This window comes from Scardinius erythrophthalmus, assembly GCF_964197995.2.
Source record: "Scardinius erythrophthalmus genome assembly, chromosome: 1".
Taxonomy (NCBI): domain Eukaryota; kingdom Metazoa; phylum Chordata; class Actinopteri; order Cypriniformes; family Leuciscidae; genus Scardinius; species Scardinius erythrophthalmus.
In genome coordinates, this window is record NC_138221.1 from 56915899 (window position 1) to 56943681 (window position 27783).

At 38.1% G+C, this 27783-nt stretch overlaps 2 protein-coding genes across 3 annotated transcripts in view; both read right to left on the reverse strand.

Moving 5' to 3' along the window:
• Positions 1 to 265: 265 nt before the first annotated feature.
• Positions 266 to 7101, reverse strand: chmp6a (charged multivesicular body protein 6a; the record flags this gene model as incomplete). The annotated part of the gene is made up of 8 exons (XM_081367555.1): positions 266 to 392; positions 493 to 559; positions 655 to 735; positions 1529 to 1594; positions 3171 to 3257; positions 3917 to 4004; positions 4166 to 4275; positions 7036 to 7101. 8 exons carry the CDS (start codon positions 7099 to 7101, stop codon positions 343 to 345), a joined length of 615 nt encoding a protein of 204 aa, XP_081223681.1. The 3' UTR covers positions 266 to 342.
• Positions 7102 to 7885: 784 nt separating this feature from the next.
• Positions 7886 to 27783, reverse strand: part of ttyh2l (tweety homolog 2, like) — a 58463-nt gene continuing 38565 nt past the window's right edge. The window contains exons 7-15 of one of the 2 annotated variants that reach the window (XM_081388878.1): positions 26159 to 26228; positions 21404 to 21459; positions 20751 to 20843; positions 20554 to 20646; positions 12427 to 12569; positions 12175 to 12351; positions 12010 to 12088; positions 10569 to 10593; positions 9252 to 9425 (exon numbers count right to left, since the gene is read on the reverse strand). In XM_081388878.1, coding sequence (XP_081245004.1) covers positions 9385 to 9425; positions 10569 to 10593; positions 12010 to 12088; positions 12175 to 12351; positions 12427 to 12569; positions 20554 to 20646; positions 20751 to 20843; positions 21404 to 21459; positions 26159 to 26228 — 777 coding nt within the window. In that variant the 3' untranslated portion in view covers positions 9252 to 9384. Of the gene's footprint in view, positions 9426 to 10568; positions 10594 to 12009; positions 12089 to 12174; positions 12352 to 12426; positions 12570 to 20553; positions 20647 to 20750; positions 20844 to 21403; positions 21460 to 26158; positions 26229 to 27783 lie in introns of both variants that reach the window. The other variant, XM_081388877.1, reaches the window with a different exon arrangement.

Genomic DNA, 27783 nt, shown 5'->3' on the forward strand with positions numbered 1-27783 from the left:
CCCAAAGCAACTTGATTTGTGCTTCTGTTCTTGTCAACAACTGTTCTACAGGGAGTCCACGTCTTTGACCAATGATTAGAATCGCTTGTGAATAAATTTTAATTCTCATGATTCACCATAAACTGGCCTTTTCATGACATTCATGACTTTTTCCAAGTCTGGAAATCCCCAAAAAAGTAAAATCCCCCTGACATTCCCTGAAGTTTCCCATATGGGTAATGTTTCTGCCTATTGCGTGCCTATTAAATAATCCCACGAAAGCCTTCTCTTCTCTCAGTTATATCCCCCTAGTTCTTCTTCTCATTAAGACCAAGGCGAAGAGCCAGGTTGTAAGATCAAACATTACGCTGCCAGCATCTCTCGCTCCGGCTTGATTCGTCCCTCTTTTCTCTCTGCAAAGACACAGAGCACAAAGAGAGTGACAGAAAGCCAAATAAAAAAGCCATGTCATTCTTTCACACACTGCTGTGTTTGACAGTACTAAAACAACACCTGTCTTTCCCGTGGGCACCGCTGGCAATGGATCTGACGGTAATTCTGGGAGGGTTATGTCTTCTCCCTGGCCGGGAGAGAGAGAGAGAGAGAGAGAGAGAGGCGTTGGATCAGGACCAGCGAGCGATGATGAAGACGGACGACAGGTAAAGATGCCCATACCTGAGTGATGGCCTCCAGCTCGGCTAACACAGCATCCTCATCCTCCAGCGTCAAACAACCCGCCAGCAGTTCGTCAATTTGCTGTTAGGAAAGAAGTTTCGAGAAGCAGTTAGACATTCGAAGCAATAAAAACCAGGGAAGAGCAGTGTGCCCAATGTCCGAGGCTATAACAGCAGGAAGGGTGATAACGAGAAGCGAATTCAATATTTTATTCTGAATATAATCGTTTTGTAATCAATACGCGCACAGTGGAGCAAAAAAAAAAAAAAAAAAATCATATTTTAAACTCTTTTAAAACCATCTGTTCCGGTCTACTGTCATACGAGCGTTCATGAGATGGACGTTGTGTCACGTGATGTTGTAAAGTTGGCGTGAGAAGTGGCGATTCTTTGAACTTTCATATATTGCTTCTCATGCAAACTGAACTTGTGATCTAAGACAGTAGGTCGGAAGTGTAATATAGAGTTAAAAGAGTTTAAAATATTACTATTTCTCTTAGACAACACCTATCTTTTTGCTTCAGAAGACGCTGCGGTTGTGTGGATTACGTCACCATCGCGGCAAGACACGCTTAAAAATAGCTAAATTAGCTTTTTTTGTAATAAATAAATTGGTGATTTGGTGGTTTTTAGTGGTTGTACATTACGACTCGAGAGTTTGGGGCCGGTAAAGGTTTTTGAAGGTTTTAGGTTTTTGAAAGAAGTCTCACAAAAGACTGCATTAATTTGAAACAGTAATATTGTGTGCGGTCTTTCTTTAATATAAATGTCACTTGGTTTATTTGATTGTGTAATGTAATGCAATGCAATGAGTGTCACAGATTTTGAAGTGTTTAAAGTCTATTTAGCGTTGCTCTGAATGTGACGGTTATAACCTTCTGATACTCAATGGCCTCCTGCGTCTCCTCCAGTATTCTCTCCACCTCCTCAATTGACATGACCTGAGAAGATAAAAGATCAATCCGTGGCAAAAAAATGACTTCAGTCAAATGCTCATAATAGACCAGTAAATGACTTCTGAAATATTCATAACATTATTGACCGTTCGCTAACCTCCACCCCCATTTGGTAACGGTTGCTCACTGAGACAAGCATTGAAAAACACCCCACAGAATATTGCAGTTTTCAGTAAAATGTGCTCATAAAGCAGTGAAAATTCTTATTTAAGCTGGAATTGTGTGAACAGAATTGTTTTTGATGTACCTACAACACATGATGTGTGTGTAACCTTGCTCTCACCTCTACTGCAATTTGAATCAATCAATACATAAAGCCTCGCTCAAAAGTTTGGGGTCAGTTTTTTGCATAATGCCAGCCTACGTTCTTCATTGACTGCCTGCGAACAATGTCTGCTTTGCCCCTCAAACACTGTAGTTGTAGCTGAGGCCTGGAAGAGTTTGGTTCGTGTTGTCAACGTGTCGAGAAGACGCTGATTTCGGCGCTGCAAATCCATTTTGATGCACTTCTAATGGATGAGGACTCAAACTGATACGGTAAAACCAACGCCATTGTTGAAAGAAACAAACAAAAGAGATACAAAAAGAACAAATAACAAATGAAAGAGTTTTTTTGACATTGGGATACATATAAACCTATTGCAGGAGACCTCCAAAACAAACATTAGGAACCTTTAAAATAGCATAATGGGATTCTTACCAAATCTTACCAACCCCAAACTTTTCAACGTTATTATAATATATTATTAGACAATATTAATTTACTTTGTAGCAAATATACTGTTGGTGTTCTTACTCATGTTCTACATTTGGGAATCAAACACACAAATCCTCCAAAGACTTGTATTAGAAAACAGCAAAAGCTTGTCTGATAATACAATGGGCGGCAACAAATGCTAAGTTAGTCACGCTTTAAATGTGGGATTTAGCGAAAAAGGCCTTTTTTTGTTTCCTGTTGTTGATTTCGAGGGACTCTGGAGATTCATGTTACTATAGTCCAGGACAAAACAAAGACAGGTAAGCTCTGCTGTAATCTAAGAGTGTTAGGTTTAAGCCTTTAATCCCAGAACAATGAGCAACAGTTGCCAAAACATGCTGTTACGAACTACACAACACCAAACCAGACCAATGAACCCCCTTAGCTCCTAATAACAGCATTTAACATGACTGATAAATGATTACTAAGCAGCTGCGGGTGCGTTTACTTGTTATAATACAGCAAATATGACAACAATTCTTAATGGAATTTATTATAAATGCTTTATCATTTTTTAAAATCAGAATAACTTCTCCTCCCTCTTGCAGCGACATCTCTTCTCTTCTCTGATGATGTGTTTACTGACATGAGGGCGGGGCAACCTGTCACTCACATGAGATCCACCTATAGCAAACCACAACCATCCAATCAATTCTCGATGGACAGAATCAAACCCCGCCCTACATTTTTTCTTGTTCAATAAGCCGTTTCACTCGGATTTACGCCACAATAGAGAAAAAAAGACTATCGCAACTTCCATTTCATGCTGACTTTTAACTAGTTTCAGTCTATATAGAGACTTACCTCATGAATTTGCTTAAGACAGTCATTCCCAGCTTTTAAACCCTCGATGACCTTTACTTCAATCTGAGCAAATTCAATATCTTGAACCTGAATGAGGCATATTCAGAATGTAATTCATTATCTTATATCTCTTAAAGGGATATTTCACCGCTGGAAAGATGAATGTGTATTTAAATTGGGTCATTTATGTAGTAGAAATGTGAAATTAGTTTAGAAGTTGGTGCCTTCTAGACTGAGAAAAGCCAGAAAATGTATTTTTGGCTCATGTGGATGAAAGACAACAACTCCCAGAATGCACTTGCTTCGCTGCCCTACGAGGCCACTCCCAAGCCACGCCTACCGGTTACAGAGGGCAGTATCAGAAGAAGTGATACAACTAGGCGACTAGTCGACTCGAAACTGAAAAGACGGCCTTTTATCGTGAGATCATGCTTGAAAACATGCACAACGAGCTCCTACTACTGGCTGAAGTCTCTCGCCTCTGGACAAAAAAGCCTCCGATGACGCAAAATGGCGACTTTTGCGTAATCTGAGTTTTTTTTGCAGACACACAATACAGAAATCTCTCGTCTCAGGGGGACATGACGGAGGGAAGCACGGTCATTCGAAAATACTACCGGGTTTCTACTGATACAAAGCTTCATGCTAATCAGTGAAGTATCCCTTTAATTACTTGATTAAAGATTTAATTTAAATTAAATCAAAGGATTTAATACTTAAATATGAATAATTTCATGTAATCCCACCATGCGCTCCAGGTTGGCTATCTGGATCTCAGTCTTGTCCAGCAGGCGATCTTGGTAGCGCTTCTTTTTGAGCAGCAGAAGAGCTCGCCTGTGAAATGCATGAGTCACAAGTGTTAGTGAATCTGTTCAACCAAAACCACTCTGGCCATGTGGCAGCACGTCAGCACGATAAAGGCACCGCGCAATGCATGATGGGTGACTTTGGGTGATCGGATATCATGAACGGTTACATAATCTGAAATGTCTTACTCTTTTTTGCCATCCTTCAGGAGCAGTTTGGCCAGATGTCTCTCTTTCTCCAGCCGTAACGTGATTTTCTTCTGATATTGTTTCAGTTTATCTCTCTGCTGTTTCAGCTGCTGTGATCCGGTGACAGGACGTGATGTAGAAACATGACAGTTCACTTACAGAAGCACTTCTTATTCATGAAGGTGCCAGTTTCTCGACTTAGATGAATAAACAGACATGGATCTGCGTGCAGCAGTGAGCACTCAAACACTGTTCCTGTGTGTTCTGCAGACTCCACTCAAACAGACACTGTCCAAACACAATATTCTAAGACTCGCATATATTTCTAGTATTGCTTCTGTAATTTTGACAATGCTGCCTGTTTTCTAACTTGTCTTATTTATTAGAAACTGTGATTATTTGATATTGAATAAACAATAGTTATCGAGGAGGGAAAATAAATGTTGAATTTATGCATTTTTAGCACTTTAAATATTATATAAAACATTTAATACATAAAAAATAACATTAATAATTGAATTACTTTATTTTATTAATTTAAAAACGTAAGTCAGCCCCATTAATTAGCTAATATTGTAAGTTTATATTTACATTTTAGTGTGGAATAGAATAGCCTATAAATTCTACAGTAAATCTAAATGATATATTATTCTATTAAACGTTATTCTGTTTTCTATGCATTATTCTATAGTTCTGTTCTATTTTGCTTAATACAATTCTGTTGCATTTTATTCTAAAACATCGTGTTCTATAATCGATTCAATTCCATTTCATTCTATTCTATTCAATAAAAGATGTTCTACTATATTCTATAATAAACTGTTCTGTCCTATAATATATTGTACACTGTTCTATTCTATAACAAACTCTATTCACGAACATTGTTATGTTCTATAACATACTGCTGTTTTACTCTATTCCATAATCGATGCAGATCTGTTCTGCTCTATTCTGTTCTACACCTGTTCTGTTGTATTCTATAGCATACAGCTCTGTTCACCTGTATTCTACACTTTTTGCATACATTATGTTCTATAATTGATACTATTCCATTTTATTCTATTCATAAAAGATGTTCTACTCTATTTTATAACAAACTCTATTCTCGAATATTGTTATGTTCTAAAACAGACCGTGTTCTGTTTTACTCTATTCTACAATCGATGCAGATCTGTTCTGCTCTATTCTATCTGTTCTACACCTGTATTCTATTATATACAGCTCTGTTCACCTGTATTCTACACTTTTTGCATACATTATGTTCTATAATTGATACTATTCCATTTCATTCTATTCATAAAAGATGTTCTACTCTATTTTATAACAAACTCTATTCTCGAATATTGTATGTTCTAAAACAGACCGTGTTCTGTTTTACTCTATTCTACAATCGGTGCAGATCTGTTCTGCTCTATTCTATCTGTTCTACACCTGTATTCTATTTTATACTGCTCTGTTCACCTGTATTCTACACTTGTTGCATTTCATTCTAATGCATTATGTTCTATAATTGATACTATTCCATTTCATTCTATTAAATAAAATGTGTTCTACTCTATTCTATAAAAAACTTTATTCTCGAATATTGTTTATGTTCTATAACACAACGTGTTCTGTTTTACTCTATTCTACAATCGATGCAGATCTGTTCTGCTCTATTCTATCTGTTCTACACCTGTATTCTATTATATACAGCTCTGTTCACCTGCATTCTACACTTGTTGCATTTTATTCTAATACATTATGTTCTATAATTGATACTATTCCATTTCATTCTATTAAATAAAATGTGTTCTTCTCTATTCTACAACAAACTCTTTTCTCAAACGTTGTTCTATAACAGACAATGTTCTATTTTACTCTATTCTACTATTGATGCAGATCTGTTCTGCTCTATTTTATCTGTTCTACACCTGTATTATATTATATACAGCTCTGTTAACCTGTATTCTACACTTGTTGCATTTCATTCTAATACATTATGTTCTATAATTGATACTATTCCATTTCATTCTATTAAATAAAATGTGTTCTTCTCTATTCTATAACAAACTCTATTCTTAAACATTGTTATGTTCTATAACAGACCGTGTTCTATTTTACTCTATTCTACTATAGATGCTGATCCGTTCTGCTCTATTCTATCTGTTCTACACCTGTATTCTATTATATACAGCTCTGTTCACCTGTATTCTACACTTGTTGCATTTTATTCTAATACATTATGTTCTATAATTGATACTATTCCATTTAATTATATTAAATAAAATGTGTTCTCTATTCTATAACAAACTCTATTCTCAAACATTATGTTCTATAACAGACCGTGTTCTATTTTGCTCTATTCTACAATCAGTGCAGATCTGTTCTGCACCTGTATTCTATTATATACTGCTCTGTTAACCTGTATTCAACACTTGTTGCATTTTATTCTAATACATAATGTTCTACAATTGATACTATTCCATTTCATTCTATTCAATAAAAGTTGTTGTTCTACTCTATTCTTTAATAGAAATGTTTGGTTGTAGTACTTTATTTTATAATAAACTGTTCTGTTCTATATACTAGACTCTTTTTTATTCAATAATCAACGCAGATTGTGCTCTATTCTACAGACTCTGTTCTGTTGTGTTCTATATAACAAACTGTAATACACTCGTTTCTATTCTATTCGCCATACACACATCTATTCTGTGTTCTGTAAAGTAGGACAGCTGATCTAATCCTTTCTTTCTCAGTTCGTGAACTCATTTCAGACGCACTACAGTATAGTATGTTTACACGTGTATGCAACGACACAAACCCAACACAAGTGCGCGTGTGTGTGAGAGTGTGATGATGCTGATCGACTTATTGATTGATCTTACCAATATCGCCCTGTCCTGCTCTGTCACTCGACTGGGGCGTCCCTGTCTGCCGAAAACATTTCCCATCGCGAATAAACCACCACATCCCAGCCTCTCTTCTAATATTACATCTCATCTGAAGTGCTAGCTGCTCTTTACTTCAAAACACATGGGAAAGATGTGTTCCGGTGTGTCAAGCGTTTTTTATTCAGCTGTTTCAAATGGCTCTTTAAGCGCGTGTGTTGTGGTTATGGAGGCCCTCAGCTGCGCCATCTAGCGCCTATGATGGGACAATATGGCGCCCCCTTTCTTTCGCTTTGTACAGGTGTATGAAGGACATTCATTTATTTATTCATTCATTTTATATATTAGGGTAACATGGGGTAAGCTGCCACCTAGGGCAAAATTATAATGTTTTCTCCTGACCATAGTTGGCACAAAATCTCATCTCAGCACTTTTGATGAATGGCCACGCTATTTTTAATTTTATCATTTCATCTGAAGATCAACATTTGTGAGATTTAGTCAGAAGAAACGGTTTTGAGGTTAATTTATCTAATTTTGTGCCTCTGGAAAATAGTGATCTATGACATTGCATTATGTTAAATATCAAAGTTTTTTTCTTCTTCTTTTTTTGTGTGCATGTCTGTTTGTTAATGAGGGATTTGTGGACACATCAATGTTTTATGACATATCTTCAATTAAAATATGGGCAATTCAATTCAATTCAATCTATCTATATTATTTATTTTTCAGCTCTACAAAAAAATATTTGGTTGACAGAACAATATTTCCTTCATACCAAACCATATTTTCACACAGCAAGCACTGAACATGAAGCATGAATTAAGAATAATAAAACATGACTTTTAATTTAAAAAAAAATATTTATTGAATTAAATGACACAAAAATGCATTACATAAACAATTAAAAACAGCACTTTAGAAATGTAGACAAATAAAGACAATATAGTGGTAGAATTCAACATTTATCATCTAATCTAATTGTATTCTTTTTCATTCATTGGGATCATAAACAGCTGTCTGTATGAACAGCAGTATGTTGAACATTTAAACAAAATAAAAATAAAATAAAAACTTTAATAAAGACATTTCTTTAGAAATGGCCATATCTACAGTACATCCGTAGAAACACTAAAATGCTTAACCTAGAAAAATAGGCTTCGTCAGCTTTGTCTGATATGAGTACAGAAGCATACGAACAACATCAAGAAGCTTGAACCAAACAAACAATAGTCTGTCAGCGATTTACATATCCAAATTGTTCATCCCCATATCTACTGTTGCAGAAAATGACTCATATTTATCTTTGTTGTGTGCTGTGAGCCTCGTGAATTTTGTCTGGAATGAATAGCAGACCCATTTGACTACTAGAATACAGACATTCACGAGGCGAAATCACATGATCACAACACAGAAGTATATTTAACGAGAGGCACCAAACAAACACCTTGTTCCATGCAAAATATATTCAAGACTATTTCGTCTGTCAGATCGCAGAAAGCCATCCAATTGATCATTTCTCTCAGGCTACATCATTAACCAGTGCTGAGAAATATTCATTTAAGGCTCATTATGGAGCTCAAGGCCTTTGTGTGGTAAAATGCAATCGCTTTTTTCCTTTCTTTTTAAGTGAAGTGATTAATTTGAGCTATTAATCGCTATTTGCACAACCTAAGCTGAAGTATTATTATTCAAAGACATTTGAAGGGATAGTTCACCCAAACATCTCACCAAACCTGTGGATTTACTCACAAAAGAAGATATTTTAAAGAATGTCAGGAACCAGACATTTGACGGCGCACACTGACTTCCATAGTTTTTTTTTTTTCATACTATGGGTCTCATAAACTGTCTGGTTACCAACATTCTTCAAAATATCTTCTTTTGTGCTCAACAGAAGACAGAAACTAATACAGGTTTGGAACAACTTGAGGGTGAGTAAGTATGACTAAATTTTCATTTTTGGGTGAACTATCCCTTTAAGATCTTTTTCTGATCCAGTCCATTATTGTCACAGAAAACCATTTATCAATGATCTGACGAGCCCCTGAGGAGAATAAGCGAATATTTACACGTGATCAGAGCTCACCCATAAACCTCTGAGGTATCATTTGCCTTTCTACATGAGAAGAGTACTTTAAAGGTCTGGATGGCATTCAGTTCTCTTTGAGAACTCCCTTTAATGCGCATTAAATATTTGTGCTTTACCATCCACGTGCCCTTTGAGATTATTCGAAGACGTCGAGTGATTTTAATCTTCATCTCACGCCGCCAGAGACTCCTTTGGGAAGAGGACCCCAGAAAACCTACACCTGAAAGTCTGTCCCGAAGTGTCTGATTTGGGCATCAGTCATGGACAGGTAAGTGGTCCTCATGCTGGGTGAATACTGCAGTTGATAAAGAAAGAGGAAGATAAACACTGTATTCGATTGACTTTGGATAATGGCATGTGTGAAAGCCACAGGCAAAAGACCCTCAAGCCTTGTTCACGCACACATACAGTGATCTGGAGTGAGAAACTTTGAGGCAAAATGAGCTAAAGCAAACTTGTGTGATGCGGAGTGGGCGTGTCCAGTGGCTTAATGCAAATGAACAGTGCAGTGACCAATAAAAGTGAAGACTAGCTGTGTTTGAAATCGCCCCCTATACCCTCATTCACTATTCCCTACATTACACCACTAATATAATTCACTTGAAGGAGTGAATGAAAACAAGAGAGTTGAAACTAAAGTCATGAAAACTAATGTTTAAACCTTAATTAAACAATTTAATAGTCAATAAAAAAGGAATTTATACCTGTATGATATTACACTGGAGCAGCAGTTTGTAAAATAAAAGGAAGATTCAGCTGCAGGCGCCATCTTCTAGCGAGACGCGGGAATTCATTCAGCGTGCGACCCTCACAGTGCATTATGGGTATTCTCTATCCGTTGAGGGTACATCAGTTGTACACTCATTATTGCGGTGCATTGTGGGATTGAATGAGCGCATTTGATAACGTCCACTATGGTTTCGGACACCACTGAAAATGGCTGTCCCCTCTACTAGTGCACTATTTAAGGGTATGGGGGGGGGCGAATTCGGACGCAGCCTTTGACTGATCTGTTTCCCGCCCGATAGTGTAGATGATGGTGCATTCAAGTCATGTTGGAAAGATTGTATTTAGAAGTTAAGTGCACACTCTACAATTATAAACGATTTATTTTATAATTGTAGAGTGAAATCACTGATACAACCTTTAACACAAAAGTAATTCCTGGAAATCTCCAGAAATAAAATCACTGTATGTGTGAACGAGCCTTCAGGTGACGTATTAGTGCAGGAAGAGAGCTGAGCGGGAAAACATACTGATGAATATCTGGGCAAAAAAAGCAAAAGACAACAACCTGCTCAGTGCTCTTAAGTTTTATAGGGACGTACATAATGCTAATGGATTGGGTGAAGATATCGTCTGATGAAGGAAATGAGGACAAAGGCATGTTGAAAGAAGGCAGAAGCACGGTAGGGAGGAGGGCAGTGGGCTCACTTACTGTTTCTAAATGTCTGGGGATATAACTTCAAATGTGATAAAAGACAGGAAAAGAACTCAATTAGCTGTAAAATATCTCTGTGTGAATACAGCGTCTTGACAGTTAAAAATGAAGCAGGGAATCGGTTCATTAGACAGAAGACTGTCCTGTGATGAGTTTTACGCCTTCTGCGATGCATCAACCAACACGACTCAGAAGACAATCCTCTCAATTACACCCGTGTTCACTTATGATTCATCTTAGACCTCACAATCTGCACGAGCCTGATAGAAATAATGGCTTCGGATTAAATCAAAGCAGGGCTGTTTTTAATTTTTAATTGAACTAATAGTAATTTCTTATGATTCCCCTTTCTATCTGCATGGATCCTCCACTAAAAAAGGAAACATTAGGGGGCAGTAATGCTCCATATCTGCCTTAAAGCTTCAGTTCTCATGGTCTAGTGCACCACAATCACACAAAGCTACATGAGTACCAGAACATTACCATTTCATTCATGCTAAAATATCTGCTATAATTAAGAATTATTGTGAATATACACTACCGTTCAAAGGTTTTAATGTTTCTGATAGAAGTATCTTATGCTCATTCAGACTGAATTTATTTGATCAAAAAAACTGTAATATTGTAAAATATGTTTACAATCTTAAATGCCAGTACTCCAGTCTTCAGTGTCACATGATCCTTCAGAAATCATTCTAATATGATAATTTGGTCATGGGGTCTTGTGGGGCCATCTGAAGCTGTCTAAATATGGATTTTGGACTGTCAAAAATTTGATCCCATGTCACTTGCATTAGATCCTAGAATGTCTTCCTCAAAAACATTCATTTCTCTTCGGCTGAAGAAAGAAAGTCATATACATCTAGGATGGCCTGGGGGTGAGTAAATAATCAGGAAATGTTTGTATTTTGACAGGAATAAACTATTACTTTAATGGACCCTTGCTTGATTAATGAATAACTGACTTAAAAAAAAAGAAAAAAAAAAAAGACCCAAAATATATTTCCATGATCTGCGGGAAAAAGTGGAATTGTGGAAAACACGGAATAGCGCAATTGGAATAGTGCTTAACATCAATCACAACCTAAAGATATGATACACATCATGATGCATCACAATATTAAAAACTTTGCTTTATTTTTGTCCTTTAGGGACAGATAGACAGGGAATATATGGAGAAATTACTATTAGTTGTTAATGCTAAATTATTAATGAAAATGAATTAAAAACAGCCCTGCTTTGATTTAATTTGAAGCCAGAATTTCTATCAGGCTCGTGCAGATTGTGAGGTCCCTACCTCATAGAGTTAAGAATTACCAGTTAATAATAGTATTTTCTGCAAGAAAAATCCTTTAAAAAAATCAATAGTTGGTGAAATTCCTCGAACATACAAGGACTGAGTAAAATTTAGTCAGTAAGATTAAAAAAATCAAAATACCGATGGTGGTGGTGAACCGCTCCCAATCAATGGGACGTTTTCATAGCGAGGATTTCGTTCGAACAGCATGGACTGGTTCCTGCAGGAGAAGAGGAAAGATAAGTGGGTCAAGTATGAGAGAAAACAACAGCTCTCTCTCTCTTTCTCACACACACACACACTCACATGTACTCTGGTGTGCTGGATGTGGCCTGCAGCGGAGGTTGAAGGCTGGTCTGGCTGCCCATGCTGCTGCTGTAACTGCAGAAACTGTGAACTTGAGCTCGGCCGGGGTTATACGCACTGATGCGCCTCGAAGGGTTAAAGGGGTCCTCCTCGTCCATATCATCATAATCCCTGTCCCTGAGGAACAAGCAAAGCACCTGTCAGCGACATCTATTGATGCCATGCACCGCAGTGACACAACAGGAACGGTACCTGATGGCGATGAGGGTCCAGGCTCGTGGGACGGCACACAGCAGGGCACAGAAGGCACAGGCTGCCAGCAGAGAGAACAGGCACAGGTACAGGAGCCCTTCCACACCGTCATAGCAGACGCCCAGAAGAGCCTCCAGATAGTCCTGCACAACCACAACGCTGTTAGATCAACAAGAGCCTAATCATAAGGTATTGTAAAATATTATTACAATTTAAAATGTTTTCTATGTGAATATATAGTAAAGTGTCATTTATTCCTGTGATGGTAAAGCTGAATTTTCAGCATCATTACTCCAGTCTTCAGTGTCACATGATCCTTCAGAAATTATTCTGATATGACGATTTGATGCTCAAGAATCATTTCTCATTATTATCAATGTTATTTACATTTTTATTTCAGGATTCTTTGATGAATAGAAAGTTCAAAAGAACAGCATATATCTGAAATCAAAAGCTTTTTTAATATTAAACACTATCGTTCAAAAGTTTGGGGTAAGTAAGAATTTTTATTAAATTTTTTGGAGGAAAGAAATAAAATAAATTAATACTTTTATTCACCAAGAGTGAATTAAATTGATCAAAAGTGACAGTAAAAACATTTATATTGTTACAAAAGTTTCTATTTCAAATAAATGCAGTTCTTTTGAACTTTCTATTCATCAAAGAAAAGAATTGTACTCGACTGTTTTCAACATTGATAATAATAATGAATGTTTCTTGAGCATCAAATCATCATATTAGAATGATTTCTGAAGGATCATGTGACACTGAAGACTGGAGTAATGATGCTGAAAATTCAGCTTTGATCACAGGAATAAATTACATTTTAAAATATATTTAAAAATGTAATACTTAACAATAAATGCTGCCTTGGTGAGCAGAAGAGATTTCTTGTAAAAACATAAAAAATCTTACCGATCCAAAACTTTTGAGTGGTAGTGTAGATATCACCAGCTTCCCAGTTGAGTAATTACGTAAAAAATTGCAAATAATGTTTGTATTACAAGTTTTCTTAAATGTTATGTTTAAATATGCAAATGAGGCATTATCTAATTAAATATGCACTAACTTGGATGCATTTCCACAACAGAAATCTGAACAATGGATACAGCCAGGTCTCATTTTGTTGATAAATTAGAATTAAAGGTTTTTACAGAGAGCATTTTGGATATCTCTTTTTATTACTCCATAAATAAATGTCAACAGCAAAAAGAAAAAAGGAATAAAATCAGGCAAATTATATGTCAACACTGCGCACACACACCTTCAGAATATAGATAGGAATAAACAGTACATTTTGGTGTATGTAAGTGATACTAAAGTGCAGATTTCTGGTTTTGAGAAAACAGCCTTTAAATATGTGTACTGTAATTGAAATCTACAGATGTAGAAATGGTGTAATAAAATAAATACTTAAAAGTATTTTGGATGTTTTTCTTTCCACTAGTCTGAAACAACTAAACAACAAAATGTTTTGAAAAGCCTCAAAATTAACTAGTGCATAAAAAAAAAAAAAAATGCCTGTAGTGTCTTGCCTTAAGTAGTTTGACTTTAATTAGGGGTTCAAGCATGAAATGCTGAAACCCTATTGTAATTGTAAGGATTCGTAAAACGCATCGCGCAGGACAAACCGTAAGGCCTAGAGACTTGAAACCTGGCCAGATGGTAGGCCTCAATTTGGGGACAACCTATCAGAGTATGACCCCGATTGGCCCATAGGTGGCGCTACAGCAACCAAAAGTTCAAAATCGCTCATAACTCTTAGACCGTTTGTCCCAGGATCAAGTGTCTTATATCGTTGGAATCCTTGGCTCAAGGCGGACAAAATGGCTATCTCCGATTTGGATGTAGGCAGGGAAAATTTTCTGCTATGTTGAATTTTGTCCAAAACCTACTTTTGCGAACTAGTCCCTGGTTTTTCGCCCGATCGGAACCAAACCAGTCTAGGACAATTCTCTGGACTCTCTAGATCAATAATTATCAAAAAAAAGTTGAACTTTGGTATTTGCGTGGCTGTAACAGGGTCATTTAGAAAAGGGGCGTGGCAAAATACGCTCAAAAGCCTATAAATCCCAAAGGAAAACTCAGAACTTCACCAAAATTGATGAGCATATGTGTCAGAACATGGTGAGGAAGCATGCAGAGTTTCATGGAGATCGGACCATAGGTGGCGCTATAACTGGCAAAAAGCCTTCATTCTTATTAGGGGTTCAAGCATGAAATGCTGAAACCCTATTGTAATTGTAAGGATTCGTAAAACGCATCGCGCAGGACAAACCGTAAGGCCTAGAGACTTGAAACCTGGCCAGATGGTAGGCCTCAATTTGGGGACAACCTATCAGAGTATGACCCCGATTGGCCCATAGGTGGCGCTACAGCAACCAAAAGTTCAAAATCGCTCATAACTCTTAGACCGTTTGTCCCAGGATTAAGTGTCTTATATCGTTGGAATCCTTGGCTCAAGGCGGACAAAATGGCTATCTCCGATTTGCTCGCCCTTCAGGCGCCAATTTTGAGTAAATTGCATTTTTTTGAAAAACCTAATTTTGCGAACTTCTCCTAGGTTTTTTGCCCGATCGGAACCAAACCACTGCAAGAATATTCTCTGGAGTCTGACAATCAGTAATCATCCAAAAAATTCAAAATTTCAATTAATGGTCGATAAGGGGACCAAAATATTTGATGGCACCAGGGCCACTTTTACTAAAACGGTTATAAATTGTGAACAGAAAGAGATTTTTTTGCTAAACTTGGGATACATCTTCCTGAGCTCAATCTGAGATCACTTGAAAAAAATCGCAACAATTGTCCACTTGGTGGCACTATAAAATGGTTATAACTTGTGAACGGAAAGAGATATTTTCGCAAAACTTGGGACACATGTTCATGAGCTCATTCTGAGGTCACGTGAAAAAAATCATGACAATTGGTCACTTGGTGGCACTATAAAATGGTTATAACTTGTGAGCGGAAAGAGATATTTTCGCTAAACTTGGGACACGTTCATAAGCTCAATCTGAGTTGACATGAAAAAAATCGTGACAATTGACCACTTGGTGGCGCTATAACAGTGAAAAAAATCATAACAATTGCTATAAGCGCACCCAACTGTTAGTCTACTGAAAATTGGCACGCAGTGTCTTTGTCCAGGGTGCCATGATAGTCTATGAGAACATTGGTGTATCTAAAAAAACTCAGTATACGTCATTGGCACAATGCCTTGAAGGAGCCTTAGAAGTCCAACAATACCAAACATGACAGGTTTCGCCCATAGACTGTAAAAAATATGGACAAAGCGTCTGTGACGTCACCCATAGACTTTCTGCAGAACGGTTTTGAAGCCTTTTATGGGGGGTATGGGCGGCGCCATCTTGGAAAATCTTGGGAAATCCTAACCCCGCCCACCTTCTGACGCAGCGCGCGTCACTCAGCTCGCTCTGCTACTCCGGTTATCTCTGTGTATATTTTAGGCAACGAAATATGTTATAAAACACCATACTAACTATTTTTGTTTTCATTTAAAGAAATGTTAATATTATAGCCACACAAATGTGGTTCAGGCAACGCGTATTGATTATATTCACTGCACATAGTTTGCATATTTATAAAAAAAACAAAATATAAAACACAAACCTGCCTCTTTTCGTTTTAAATATAATATAAAAATATTAAACATTTTAATATGGTCCAGGCAATATGTGCATTTGTACTAAACAACAGATTTTGCAGTAAACAACATATAGATCATCTTCGTTGTGTTAAAATTTAAAATGACAAAACTCAACCCAGTCTCTTTTTGTTAAATTTCAGTTGTATCAATATTAGCCATTATAAAAGTATAAGTAAAAGGTATAAGAAGCTATACAAATAAAGCAAACAATTCAGTCAAACACACAAAGTCAGCGCTCGATCTAGTCTAACAATACAACAGTAAAGTTAAATAGTTTATAAAGTTATGAAACTTCCCCTCAGCAAAAACGATTGGCCAGGGAACAAATTATAGTTTCACAAAACCAAAAATCGCCCGTTGGATATAGACAAGACGAATTATATCTCATGTTTAACCACTACAGAGACCCCAGGGTCAGCGGCGAACGACTAGCCGAGGAAAAGCTGTTCCAGGCAGGGTACATGCGCCGAGCGCCCGGTCATCATCGCTGGATCTCACAACTGGATAAAATTTTCATAAATCTTTAAATAAACCACAGTGTGGCGAGCACGACGAGGTCGAGGGCCGTGGGAGGACGGCGCGAGGCCGGTGGCGCGATTGATAATGAGCGACACGTGCGCGACGCACCGGTCTCGCATCTCTCACGGAGGAGCGGAAGCATAAAGGAGGAGCGACGACAGTGAAGAGCGAGAGAGGACAGGCCTGTGTTTTAGTTGATGTTTTTGTGTCTGTTTGTGTTGCCAGCAGTCGTCCGTGAGGGACTGCTGGCTTTTACTTTCATTTTTGTATTTGATTATTTATTTATTAAAATCTTTAAATGTTCGCCGGTTCCCGCCTCCTTCTTCCCGTAACATCTGAACCCCGTTACATTGGTGCCGAAACCCGGGAAGAGGGAGGGACACGCTGTCGGAGAGCCCTCGCTGCTGGGAGGAATCGCGGTGCTGAGGAGGTCGGGCAGCACGAGGGAGCGTCGGCCGCCGATTGCTGCCCGAGGCGATGGTGCTGGATCGAAAGAAGATCAGGTGGGACGGAGAGCTCGCTGCCGTGCTCCTGGGTCGAGGAGGGGTGGCTGCCGTCCGAGAGGGAGCGGAGGAGTCGCTCCCGTTCGCCAAGGGCCGGAGCCTGTTGCCGTCGGCCATGATGGGGGCGGAGCAGGGAACGGGAGGCTCGCTGCCGGCTGCCCTCGACCGGAGGAGCCATCGCCGTCCGCCAGGAGGCGGAGGAGCGTCGAGCCGTCCCCCAACGGATGTCCAGTACCATCGCATGGCACCGCGAGTGACTCTCAGCTGGTTGAGGACCGAGCGGCAGTGTGTCCGGGAACCGGATCAAGAATTTTTTTTTTTTTTTTCTCTCTCCCCTCTCTCGTCTCTGTCGCTCCTCGTGCTTCCGTCTCCTTTTCCCTCACCTCGTCTATCCATACCTCCAGCCCAGGTACCGCAGCCGCCGTGATCGGTCCCCCCGGGGAGGGGGGAGGGGGAGTAAGCGCAGTCTCGTGGGTGCCCCCCGGCCTGCGAGGGGCGATGGGGGTATGTGGCGAGCACGACGAGGTCGAGGGCCGTGGGAGGACGGCGCGAGGCCGGTGGCGCGATTGATAATGAGCGACACGTGCGCGACGCACCGGTCTCGCATCTCTCACGGAGGAGCGGAAGCATAAAGGAGGAGCGACGACAGTGAAGAGCGAGAGAGGACAGGCCTGTGTTTTAGTTGATGTTTTTGTGTCTGTTTGTGTTGCCAGCAGTCGTCCGTGAGGGACTGCTGGCTTTTACTTTCATTTTTGTATTTGATTATTTATTTATTAAAATCTTTAAATGTTCGCCGGTTCCCGCCTCCTTCTTCCCGTAACATCTGAACCCCGTTACACACAGATTTGAGCTTTAAATAACTACATTCTCGCCTGAAAAACTCTTAAAACTACATTTCATGATACAGAAACCGTAGTATTATATTTCAACTGTGTTTGGGGATATTTAATTTAATTAATCAATCAACGATACTATTGATCAGCATTACCAAACGTAGACGTTCCACTAGAAACAAACATTGATGTATTGTTCTAATTTATTACTGTGAAGCTGCTTTGATACAACCTGTGTTGTGAAAAGCGCTATATAAATAAACTTGACTTGACTTGACTTGACTTGTTAAAAAATGGCGCTTCTTATGTTGTCATTCTCCTTGGCGCAGCCATTATTATTATTATTCTGCCGTAAAACGCATCGTGCAGCCCAAACCGTAAGTGCTGGAGACTTGAAACTTTGCCAGATGGTAGTACAAAATCGAGGAAAGGTTGACAAAGTATGACCCCGATTGGCCAATAGGTGGCGCTATAGCAAGCAAAAGTATGAAATCGCTAATAACTCCTAGACGGTTTGTCATAGAATCAAGTGTCTTATATCACTGTAATCCTTGGCTCAAGACGGTCAAAACGTATATCTCCGATTTCATTTCCGCCAAGAAAAATCTTCCGCCATTTTGAATTTTGTCAAAAACCTACTTTTGCGAACTAGTCCTAGGTTTTTCGTCCGATCGGAACCAAACCAGTGCAGAAATGTTCTCTGGAGTCTGAATATCAATAATTATCGAAAAAAAGTTTAAATTTGATTCACGTTTGCTAAGGGGCGCCAAAATGTAAGTTGTGGGAGGAGCCTATTTGACTAAAACGGCTATAACTCGAGAAGTAAACTAGGTATCTTCACCAAACTCGGTACACATGTGTAATAGTTCAATTTGAGGTCACAGTAAAAAAATCGCAACGATTGAACTCTAGGTGGCGCTATAACTTGAAAAAAACATGAAAAGGGCTATAACCACCTGACCATTTGTCCGATTGACTTGAAAATTGGTATGCTGTGTCTTGGTCCAAGGTGCCATGTATGCCTATGAGGACATGGACGTATCTCAAAAAACATGGCCGCCATCGGCCAATGAAGTTTGAGCACCTATTAGACAAGGTTAACGGAGGCTGATCGGAACGAAACTGGATGGGCATGTTCGACTCATGGCCCAAGAGGTCTGTAAGAATTTTGAAAGAAATCGGCCACTAGTTGGCGCTAACGAGTTTTTCCGTCTCTGTGATCACGTGGTGTTGCATACATCCAAAAAATATGCATATCAGTTGATAGATCTCCTCATACTGAACAACTTTGCCTCAAGAACCATTGCTGTCAATCAAACCGTTCATTTAATATTCGCAAACATGTTAAAAACCTACTTTTGCAAACTAGTCCTAGGATTTTTGCCCGATCGGAACCAAACCAGTCTAGGACAATTCTCTGGACTCTCTAGATCAATAATTATCAAAAAAAAGTTGAACTTTTGCATTTGGATGGCTATAATAGGGTCATTTAGAAAATGGGCGTGGCAAAATACACTAAAAAGCCTATAAATCCTAAATGAAAACTCAAAACTTCACAAAAATTGGTGAGCATATGTAACATAACATCATTAACAAGCATGCCAGATTTTATGGACATCGGTCCAAAGGTGGCGCTATAACTGTTAAAAAGCTTTAAAACCATATATTTCCTATGGTAAATTGCCTGTATTGACTGTAAATGGTTTTTTCCATCTATTATGTCAGTGGTTAGATGCTTGCTAAATAAAACTTGATAACTTTTATGCTTAAAAACCCTTAAAGGCCTTAATAGCTTGAACCCCGATAAATGCTGCTTGCAGCTTTAATTATTATTATTTTTAAGGGGAAAAAATACTAAATTGCTTTATTGCTTATTAATATCTGAAAATATTTTGTCTGTAAAATCAAAGTCAAGTGGTGCAACCAACAAGCAAGAAACAGAGACCCATATGCCATAAATTTCTTAAAATATCAGATAATTTTACCTTTTTATGAAAAGGCAAGGTTAGTTGAGGTTAAAAAAGTGTAATGTGGTGCGACTCCCCAAAAACATGATGTATGATTTATTAATTTATGTTAAGTTTTCAAAAATAATGATTAACATGTCTACACTTGCATGCATTCAAACTATAATATGCTTTTAAAACTCACATCTAACTGAAATTCAATAAATTATTTTTCAAACCACATGAAAACAACATGAATACAAAGACAACATTGACATGTTTTGTCATTGTGGCCATTTTTGGTTAAAATAATGTGAAAACTGGTGATAGGTACACTGTAAAAAAAAGTATATGATCAATAAGTTACTGTATGACAACATATGTTTTTACATTGCTTTAACTCATGAAAATAAGTTAAACAACTTTCAACTTTCTTTTTTTAAAGTTAAATAAGATTCAACTAATTTTTTAAAGAGTCAGTTTAATGTAATTTAATTTGAAATTACTTAAACTTCCAAGTTGATTGTACTTAAAAATTTAAGGCAGTTACTTTTTTTTTTTTTTTTTTTTTTTTTTTTTTTTTTTTTTACTGTGTAAAAGTCTGGCTATTCCAGATCCAGACTAACAAACTTATTTTTCGTACAAGGATGACTCACTTTATGAAGACTACGGCAGTCCAGCGAGGCGGTGAGCTGGTGCAAATTGAACTCTGAGGAGTTCAAGAGACGCTGAATTCCTAGAAGATCTTTCTGAAATGATTCATACAGGAGAAATGAATCATGTTTGGAGAAAAAGGAGGTACAGAATGTGATGCAGAACTCTTTATTTCATCTATCTTTGACAGCACTCTCACCTCTGCAGTCGGAAACACAGGGAGAGAAAACTGCAGCAAACCTTGCACCTGTATCTGCATGGTGGTCAGAGACCTCTGGAAGACGGTCAGAGACTGCAGCACAGAAACAACAGCAAAACATGTGAGCTAAAGGATTACTATTTACTACACAGACATGCCATAGGTTATGCTAATGCTAATGCTAATGCAACGACTAGTAAAAGGCCATAAATCCCTGCTGAGAATATGTATTTACATCTGGATTAACACTCATTCAGGGCTTAAATATGGTTAATGGTTACATCTGTCTTATATTCGCTTCATGATTTCCCCTCAGAACGTTTACTGTAATAGATGATCATCCAAAACAGGAGCTTAACCAGCACAGAATAAATGTCTAAATCAGTGGAAAAGCTTTCGCAGGATTCCCACAGGCGACGCGAGAAAGCCAGACAAATCTAATTATCCCAAAACTACAGACAAAAGAGACCCTCTTTGATCAAAGTTTATTTTCATATCGCCTATTCATAATTGAATTAGCCACGCAGATTTTTTTTTACAGAGACGTTATAATGGCTTTAACATGGGTATTCACTTCAATTAGAGGTCAAATGAATCTGTAAGCTCCATTAATTGCTCGTGTCAGGAGTTCAGGGAGGAATTGAATCGTTTACCTGCTGGAACGGATTGGGAAGACTCTGGCTGCAGTACAGGTAATAGTGCACTATATCTGCAGGGGACACACAAGCAAAGTCAACATTCAGGGGCCCGTGTCACAAAACCTTCTTAAGAAAGAAGTTAGGAGATTCATTAAAATAAAGTGTAAGAAGTTCATAAGGATGAAAGTGCAATTCTTGAAAGGTTCTTTAAAAATAATACATTTAATAATATACGGTTCTTGCAGATGAACTTTTGTGAACTGGCACAAGAGTTCAGCACTCTGTATTTTTACTGCACTGTGTATTTGAAATATTTTTAAGAGCCCGTCTAAAGATTGCATGGTATATGTAGGATTCATTTGCACTCCGTCTTTATTCATATTTCTTGCGCTCTATCTCATAAGTGCTGAATGTACCTGAAAATTGTTGTAATTCTAAAATTAACAACGAGATCCCTATCTGACTCGTGACTGATCATTGTTTACATTATCGAATATGGCGTCACTTAAGAGTACAGGTGCACATCTTTATTAATAGTATCATTAGGCCTGTCGCGATAGTCAATAAATCAATTAATCGCACAATAAAAAAAATGAGCTGCGATAATTCCATTTGCATGCTTGTTTGTTTTGTTTGGAGTGAACTCTCTTGTCAGTTGCATGTGCTGCGTTCCAGTCCAAAATTGCCATGCCCTTCACTCGCTAACTTCCCTCCGTCTCGTTCACTCGGATGTACGTCATTGCTTACGTTGCATGAGTGCCCACTACTGGCGGAAACTGCAATGGGCTGAACTGGAACGTCCTAAGCCCTTGATCACTTGGAATCAGCTATGGAGTTGATTTATTATTTACATTTTTTGTCCTTTAAGAATTTGTTTAATGCAGTATCCAAATGTTTATGTGTGTTTGGGTTGTTTTAAATAAAATAAAAAATATAATTATTATATATCATAGAGTTGTCTGTTGTGGTGGTGATTAGACGAGATATGTGGTGACGTCACAGTCGTACTGCATTGTGGGACATACACTCACCTAAAGGATTATTAGGAACACCTGTTCAATTTCTCATTAATGCAATTATCTAATTAACCATTCACATGGCAGTTGCTTCAATGCATTTAGGGGTGTGGTCCTGGTCAAGACAATCTCATGAACTCCAAACTGAATGTCAGAATGGGAAAGAAAGGTGATTTAAGCAATTTTGAGCGTGGCATGGTTGTTGGTGCCAGACGGGCCGGTCTGAGTATTTCACAATCTGCTCAGTTACTGGGATTTTCACGCACAACCATTTCTAGGGTTTACAAAGAATGGTGTGAAAAGGGAAAAACATCCAGTATGCGGCAGTCCTGTGGGCGAAAATGCCTTGTTGATGCTAGAGGTCAGAGGAGAATGGGCCGACTGATTCAAGCTGATAGAAGAGCAACTTTGACTGAAATAACCACTCGTTACAACCGAGGTATGCAGCAAAGCATTTGTGAAGCCACAACACGCACAACCTTGAGGCGGATGGGCTACAACAGCAGAAGACCCCACCGGGTACCACTCATCTCCACTACAAATAGGAAAAAGAGGCTACAATTTGCACGAGCTCACCAAAATTGGACAGTTGAAGACTGGAAAAATGTTGCCTGGTCTGATGAGTCTCGATTTCTGTTGAGACATTCAGATGGTAGAGTCAGAATTTGGCGTAAACAGAATGAGAACATGGATCCATCATGCCTTGTTACCACTGTGCAGGCTGGTGGTGGTGGTGTAATGGTGTGGGGGATGTTTTCTTGGCACACTTTAGGCCCCTTAGTGCCAATTGGGCATCGTTTAAATGCCACGGCCTACCTGAGCATTGTTTCTGACCATGTCCATCCCTTTATATGACCACATGTACCCATCCTCTGATGGCTACTTCCAGCAGGATAATACACCATGTCACAAAGCTCAAATCATTTCAAATTGGTTTCTTGAACATGACAATGAGTTCACTGTACTAAAATGGCCCCCACACTCAACCCAATAGAGCATCTTTGGGATGTGGTGGAACGGGAGCTTCGTGCCCTGGATGTGCATCCCACAAATCTCCATTAAATGCAAGATGCTATCCTATCAATATGGGCCAACATTTCTAAAGAATGCTTTCAGCACCTTGTTGAATCAATGCCACGTAGAATTAAAGCAGTTCTGAAGGTGAAAGGGGGTCAAACAAAGTATTAGTATGGTGTTCCTAATAATCCTTTAGGTGAGTGTATAGGTACCTGAAGTGTACATTTGAAGTAGACTCGCTCCCTCGGTCAAGATCGAGGGAACGAGGGTCTGTCCATATAAACTTCCCTCGTCCACTTCACGAAGTGGAACGCACTTCAAAATGGCGGCAGGGATTCCCCCGAGGGGAAGTGCTTAGGGAAGTTCGCAAGTGCGTGTCTAAAAGTGGACTGGAACGCAGCACTGGTCTTTGTGTGGGGAGGCGGCGCGCGGCACTTGTCAGTCACATGGTCTTTGTATGGGAAAGCGCCGGCGGGACTGCTTGCGGCGACTGCCGGGAGAGAGAGAAGACGCTGGTTGTGAGTTGGAGGAAAAAAAAAAGAAAAAGATGGAATTGGTTTCAAAGCCAAACGCGACAGCGAGCCCGATCTCATGAAAATGCGTATCTATACCACGAATGTTATTTCTCGTGCCATTTATACACCAAAAAATAGTTTCTGCGTGCATATGATGATACGCACTTTATAGCGTGTAATACGCACGCACCCTAATCCTAACCAAGTATTTTCAGTGCGTAGCATATACACGCAATAAAGCGCGTCTCCGTCTTCCCGACAGTACACAATCACTCGGGCGTTAAGTAGACAAAGTAACAGGAGGACAGTACAAAATGGTGTGAAATGGCCTGTTGAGGCTTTTATTAGTTGTTTACAAAGGTCCTAACTGGCAGTTTTGCCTGTTATGGAATGTATCACTATTTATGTCTGAGCCTAATGTTTAATATTTTTTGAAGTGCAATTTTGTTTACATCCATTTATTGTTTTTGGTATTTATTCAAGTGATTTTTTTTTTGTTAACAGACACAGAGTCCATTGCTTTTATTGTTTTTGGTTGTTTTTGTTAATTTTTTTTTAATATTTAAAATGTTTTCCGTTTTCAATGTTTAATATTCTTTAGAAATAAAAGTTTATAGATCTTTGAAAAGGTGTACCTGCATTATTATGCCATTATCATTATATTAGATGAAAATGGTCTCAGAACGACAATAGGCTATTATCGTTTATCGCAATAATTTCTTGGACAATTTATCGTCCAGAAAAATTTGTTATCGTGACAGGCCTAAGTATTATGTATTATACTGTATGTAGCCATTGTTGGGTGTAATTCATTTCCGGCATTTATTTACTTTTCCCTTGAAATGGTTAAGTAAGGGATTACAGTCAATTCTGATGTAATTGCATTAAACACTGTATAGAACAATTCTACATAAAACAATATTTAACATCAAAATACTTTGGTCAGCTCAAGAATAATTTGTGCAATTTTATATCATTATGTCAATCCTTGTATTGCTCAACCAGTTGAGGTTGATATGGGATTTAGACAGTAATTAGTAATAAGTAATGCAATACTTTTCAGAGAGAGTAAATAGTACCGTAATCTAACTTCACTGTTGAAGATATAATTAGTAGATAGTAATTACTTTTTTTGAGTAACTTACCCAACACTGTATGTAGATAGGGTTATGATGTTAAGCTTAATATGTGAAACAACGTGATAAATTAATTACACATCTTACCTTTATGGAAGCTTGTTTCCGCCACAGAATAAAACATTTTAAAAGATAATTGCGAGTTTTTATCTCACAATTGCGAGTTTACATCTCGATATAAAGTCGCAATTGCGTGTTATATAGTCACAATTGCGAGAAATAAACTCGCAATTCTGACTTTTTTCCTCAGAATTGCGAGTTTATATCTCACAATTCTGACTTAATAACATAATTGCGTGTTATAAGTCAGAATTGCAAGATAAAAAATTGCAGTTGTGAGAAAAAAGTCACAATTAATTTTTTTTTCTGTGGCGGAAACAAGCTTTCATAGTTTTTAGAAAGTTGGAAGCTTATCCTAATTTTTACGATTATTTACAAGGACTTTTAAGAACATTTTATTTGGGAATTCAAACTCTAATTAAGCGTTGTCTTCAGAACAACTTTAAGAAAAACAAAAGTACATTCTCAAGTATTGTTTTTGGGAGTACAAAATATTCTGAGCTTCATTCTTGAGAAAAATAGGGAAAAAATGGCAGTTATAAAACATTTCTTTTCGAGAATGTGCTGAGATTCCGGACCAAAATTACTGTGCTATTAACTAAAATCGATCATGTTATGACTTCAATCATGAGAACATTACATAATATGACCATCCAAATACAAGAACTATTCAGTATTAAGCCACCAGTCATGTAAATTACATGTACTGTAGATGTAAATTACTAGTTCTAGTTTAGTGTCTGATGGACTGTTCCACTGGTGCATGTGCAGTAATGGTTTTTGCTTCATTGTACACGCATGAAAAACATTGTTTAAACCCTTTCAAATAAAGATCTGTAAAGCTTTACAAAATAATATTTAAAATACAGTATCCTGAAAATGGGACATTTCTTTTTTTTTTTGTTGGAGCGTTTATAATAAATAAAATGGCATTAAAGTGGATGAATATGCCTTTAATTGTCTGTGCTAAAAAGATCTGGTTCATGGAAAGGACACAGGCGTATGAAGTAATGAAATATTACTTACCTGCACTTAAGGAGTCTTTGGTTTGATTGACAATGAACTTATCAGGAGAGACACAAAAGTCACTGGTGCCCTAGAACAGAACAAATATGCATGGAAAATTCTGCTTTTGAGAGGCCACAAATAATTTTGTGGATGTTATTGCAGCATTCATACAGTACATATTGGGTTGTGATATTTGCAAAAGTAGACACTGGAAAAACATAAGGAGAGCAGCAGCTTTTGTTTCTGCTCTGACATACAAGACTATGGGTGGGAGAAAATGCGCAACAAAAGTTTAAATCCCGTCTGGTTAGCGCGCTTTCCATAATGTTTCCGCATTAGGTCAGTAGGCAGAGAGTAGGCGATCTTTTGAGCGGTTTACACTGCAAAAGCAATCCGGTAAAATGTGTTTTCAACTACGTCTGGAAGTGGTCGAAAGTGACAAGCTCAAAACATTTTAGACCCCGTTTTCACCTGTATTTAGCGTCGTCCACCAGTGATCCGACCGACCGAAATGCAACACCAGGTGTTAAACAGGGCTTATGACCTTCGCTGAATGTCAGGACCATATGAGCTGTTCACACAGGGGAAAATTCTATTGTGAAGATCTGTGGATGGCCAAGCTTAAATTAGTGGGTGTCAGCGACTAGAACGAACAGAACTAACCTTTACCTGAAACTTTCTTAAGGGAAAATGTCATAAATATTGCTTCATATTAAATTGTTGTGAGCTTTTAATTCTCCCCTCTGACAAAGCTCTGAAATCTCATTCATGCATTCAGATCTGGACGGCACATACTGGATGGCAAAACCAACCAGATTTTAATTTTAGCATTATGCTTAGCGCGGGCATTGGGGATTGAGCAACAATATTATCAATCATTTCCTCTGTAAAGTTAGGGTTGGGGTAACGACTAGGGGTGTTTGTTGGACCAGAACGTTGTCGTTCCAGGACCAATATAAAATACATCCAATTTAGCAAATCCAAATTCATTGCGTATTTTACATTTTACATGTATTTGAGACTACATGCAGTAATGTGGGAACTAAATCAATAAGAAATCAATAAATCAATTACAAAACAAAAATAACGAATCAACTAAACCAATCATGAGATATATAGACATGATAAGTAGATAATTTAACAATCAAAAATAAGAATTTAATAAAAACATTGATAATTTGAAAACCATTTAATTTGCAATTCTTAAAGTCCCCCTGTGGTGAAAATCAAGCTTTTAATGTTGTTTATTTGTCCATGTGGTGTTTTTAATATGCTTTAAGACAAACCATGTGCAAATTCATGAGTCAACACTATTGCTGATGTCACAAACTACCTTGTAACGAACCAATCAGGTCAACGTTTGATCGTCACGACTGGATCTCTGAGCTGGTGTGAGTGAGTGAGTGGAGGCGGGGTTCATTTGCATACTCATTGAACCATGTATACTAAATGAGGCAAGGGTGTAGAGTTACACTCAAGCCATTTTAAGGCATGAAGAATTTTTTTTTCAAGGAATTTTTATTGATTAAAGATGAGTTTTAAGGGATACAATCATTAGAGAACAGGGGGAACTTTAAGATAAATATCACTGAACATTTTTAATAAAGTGATTTATAATCATATATTTTGTCTACTGCTTCCTA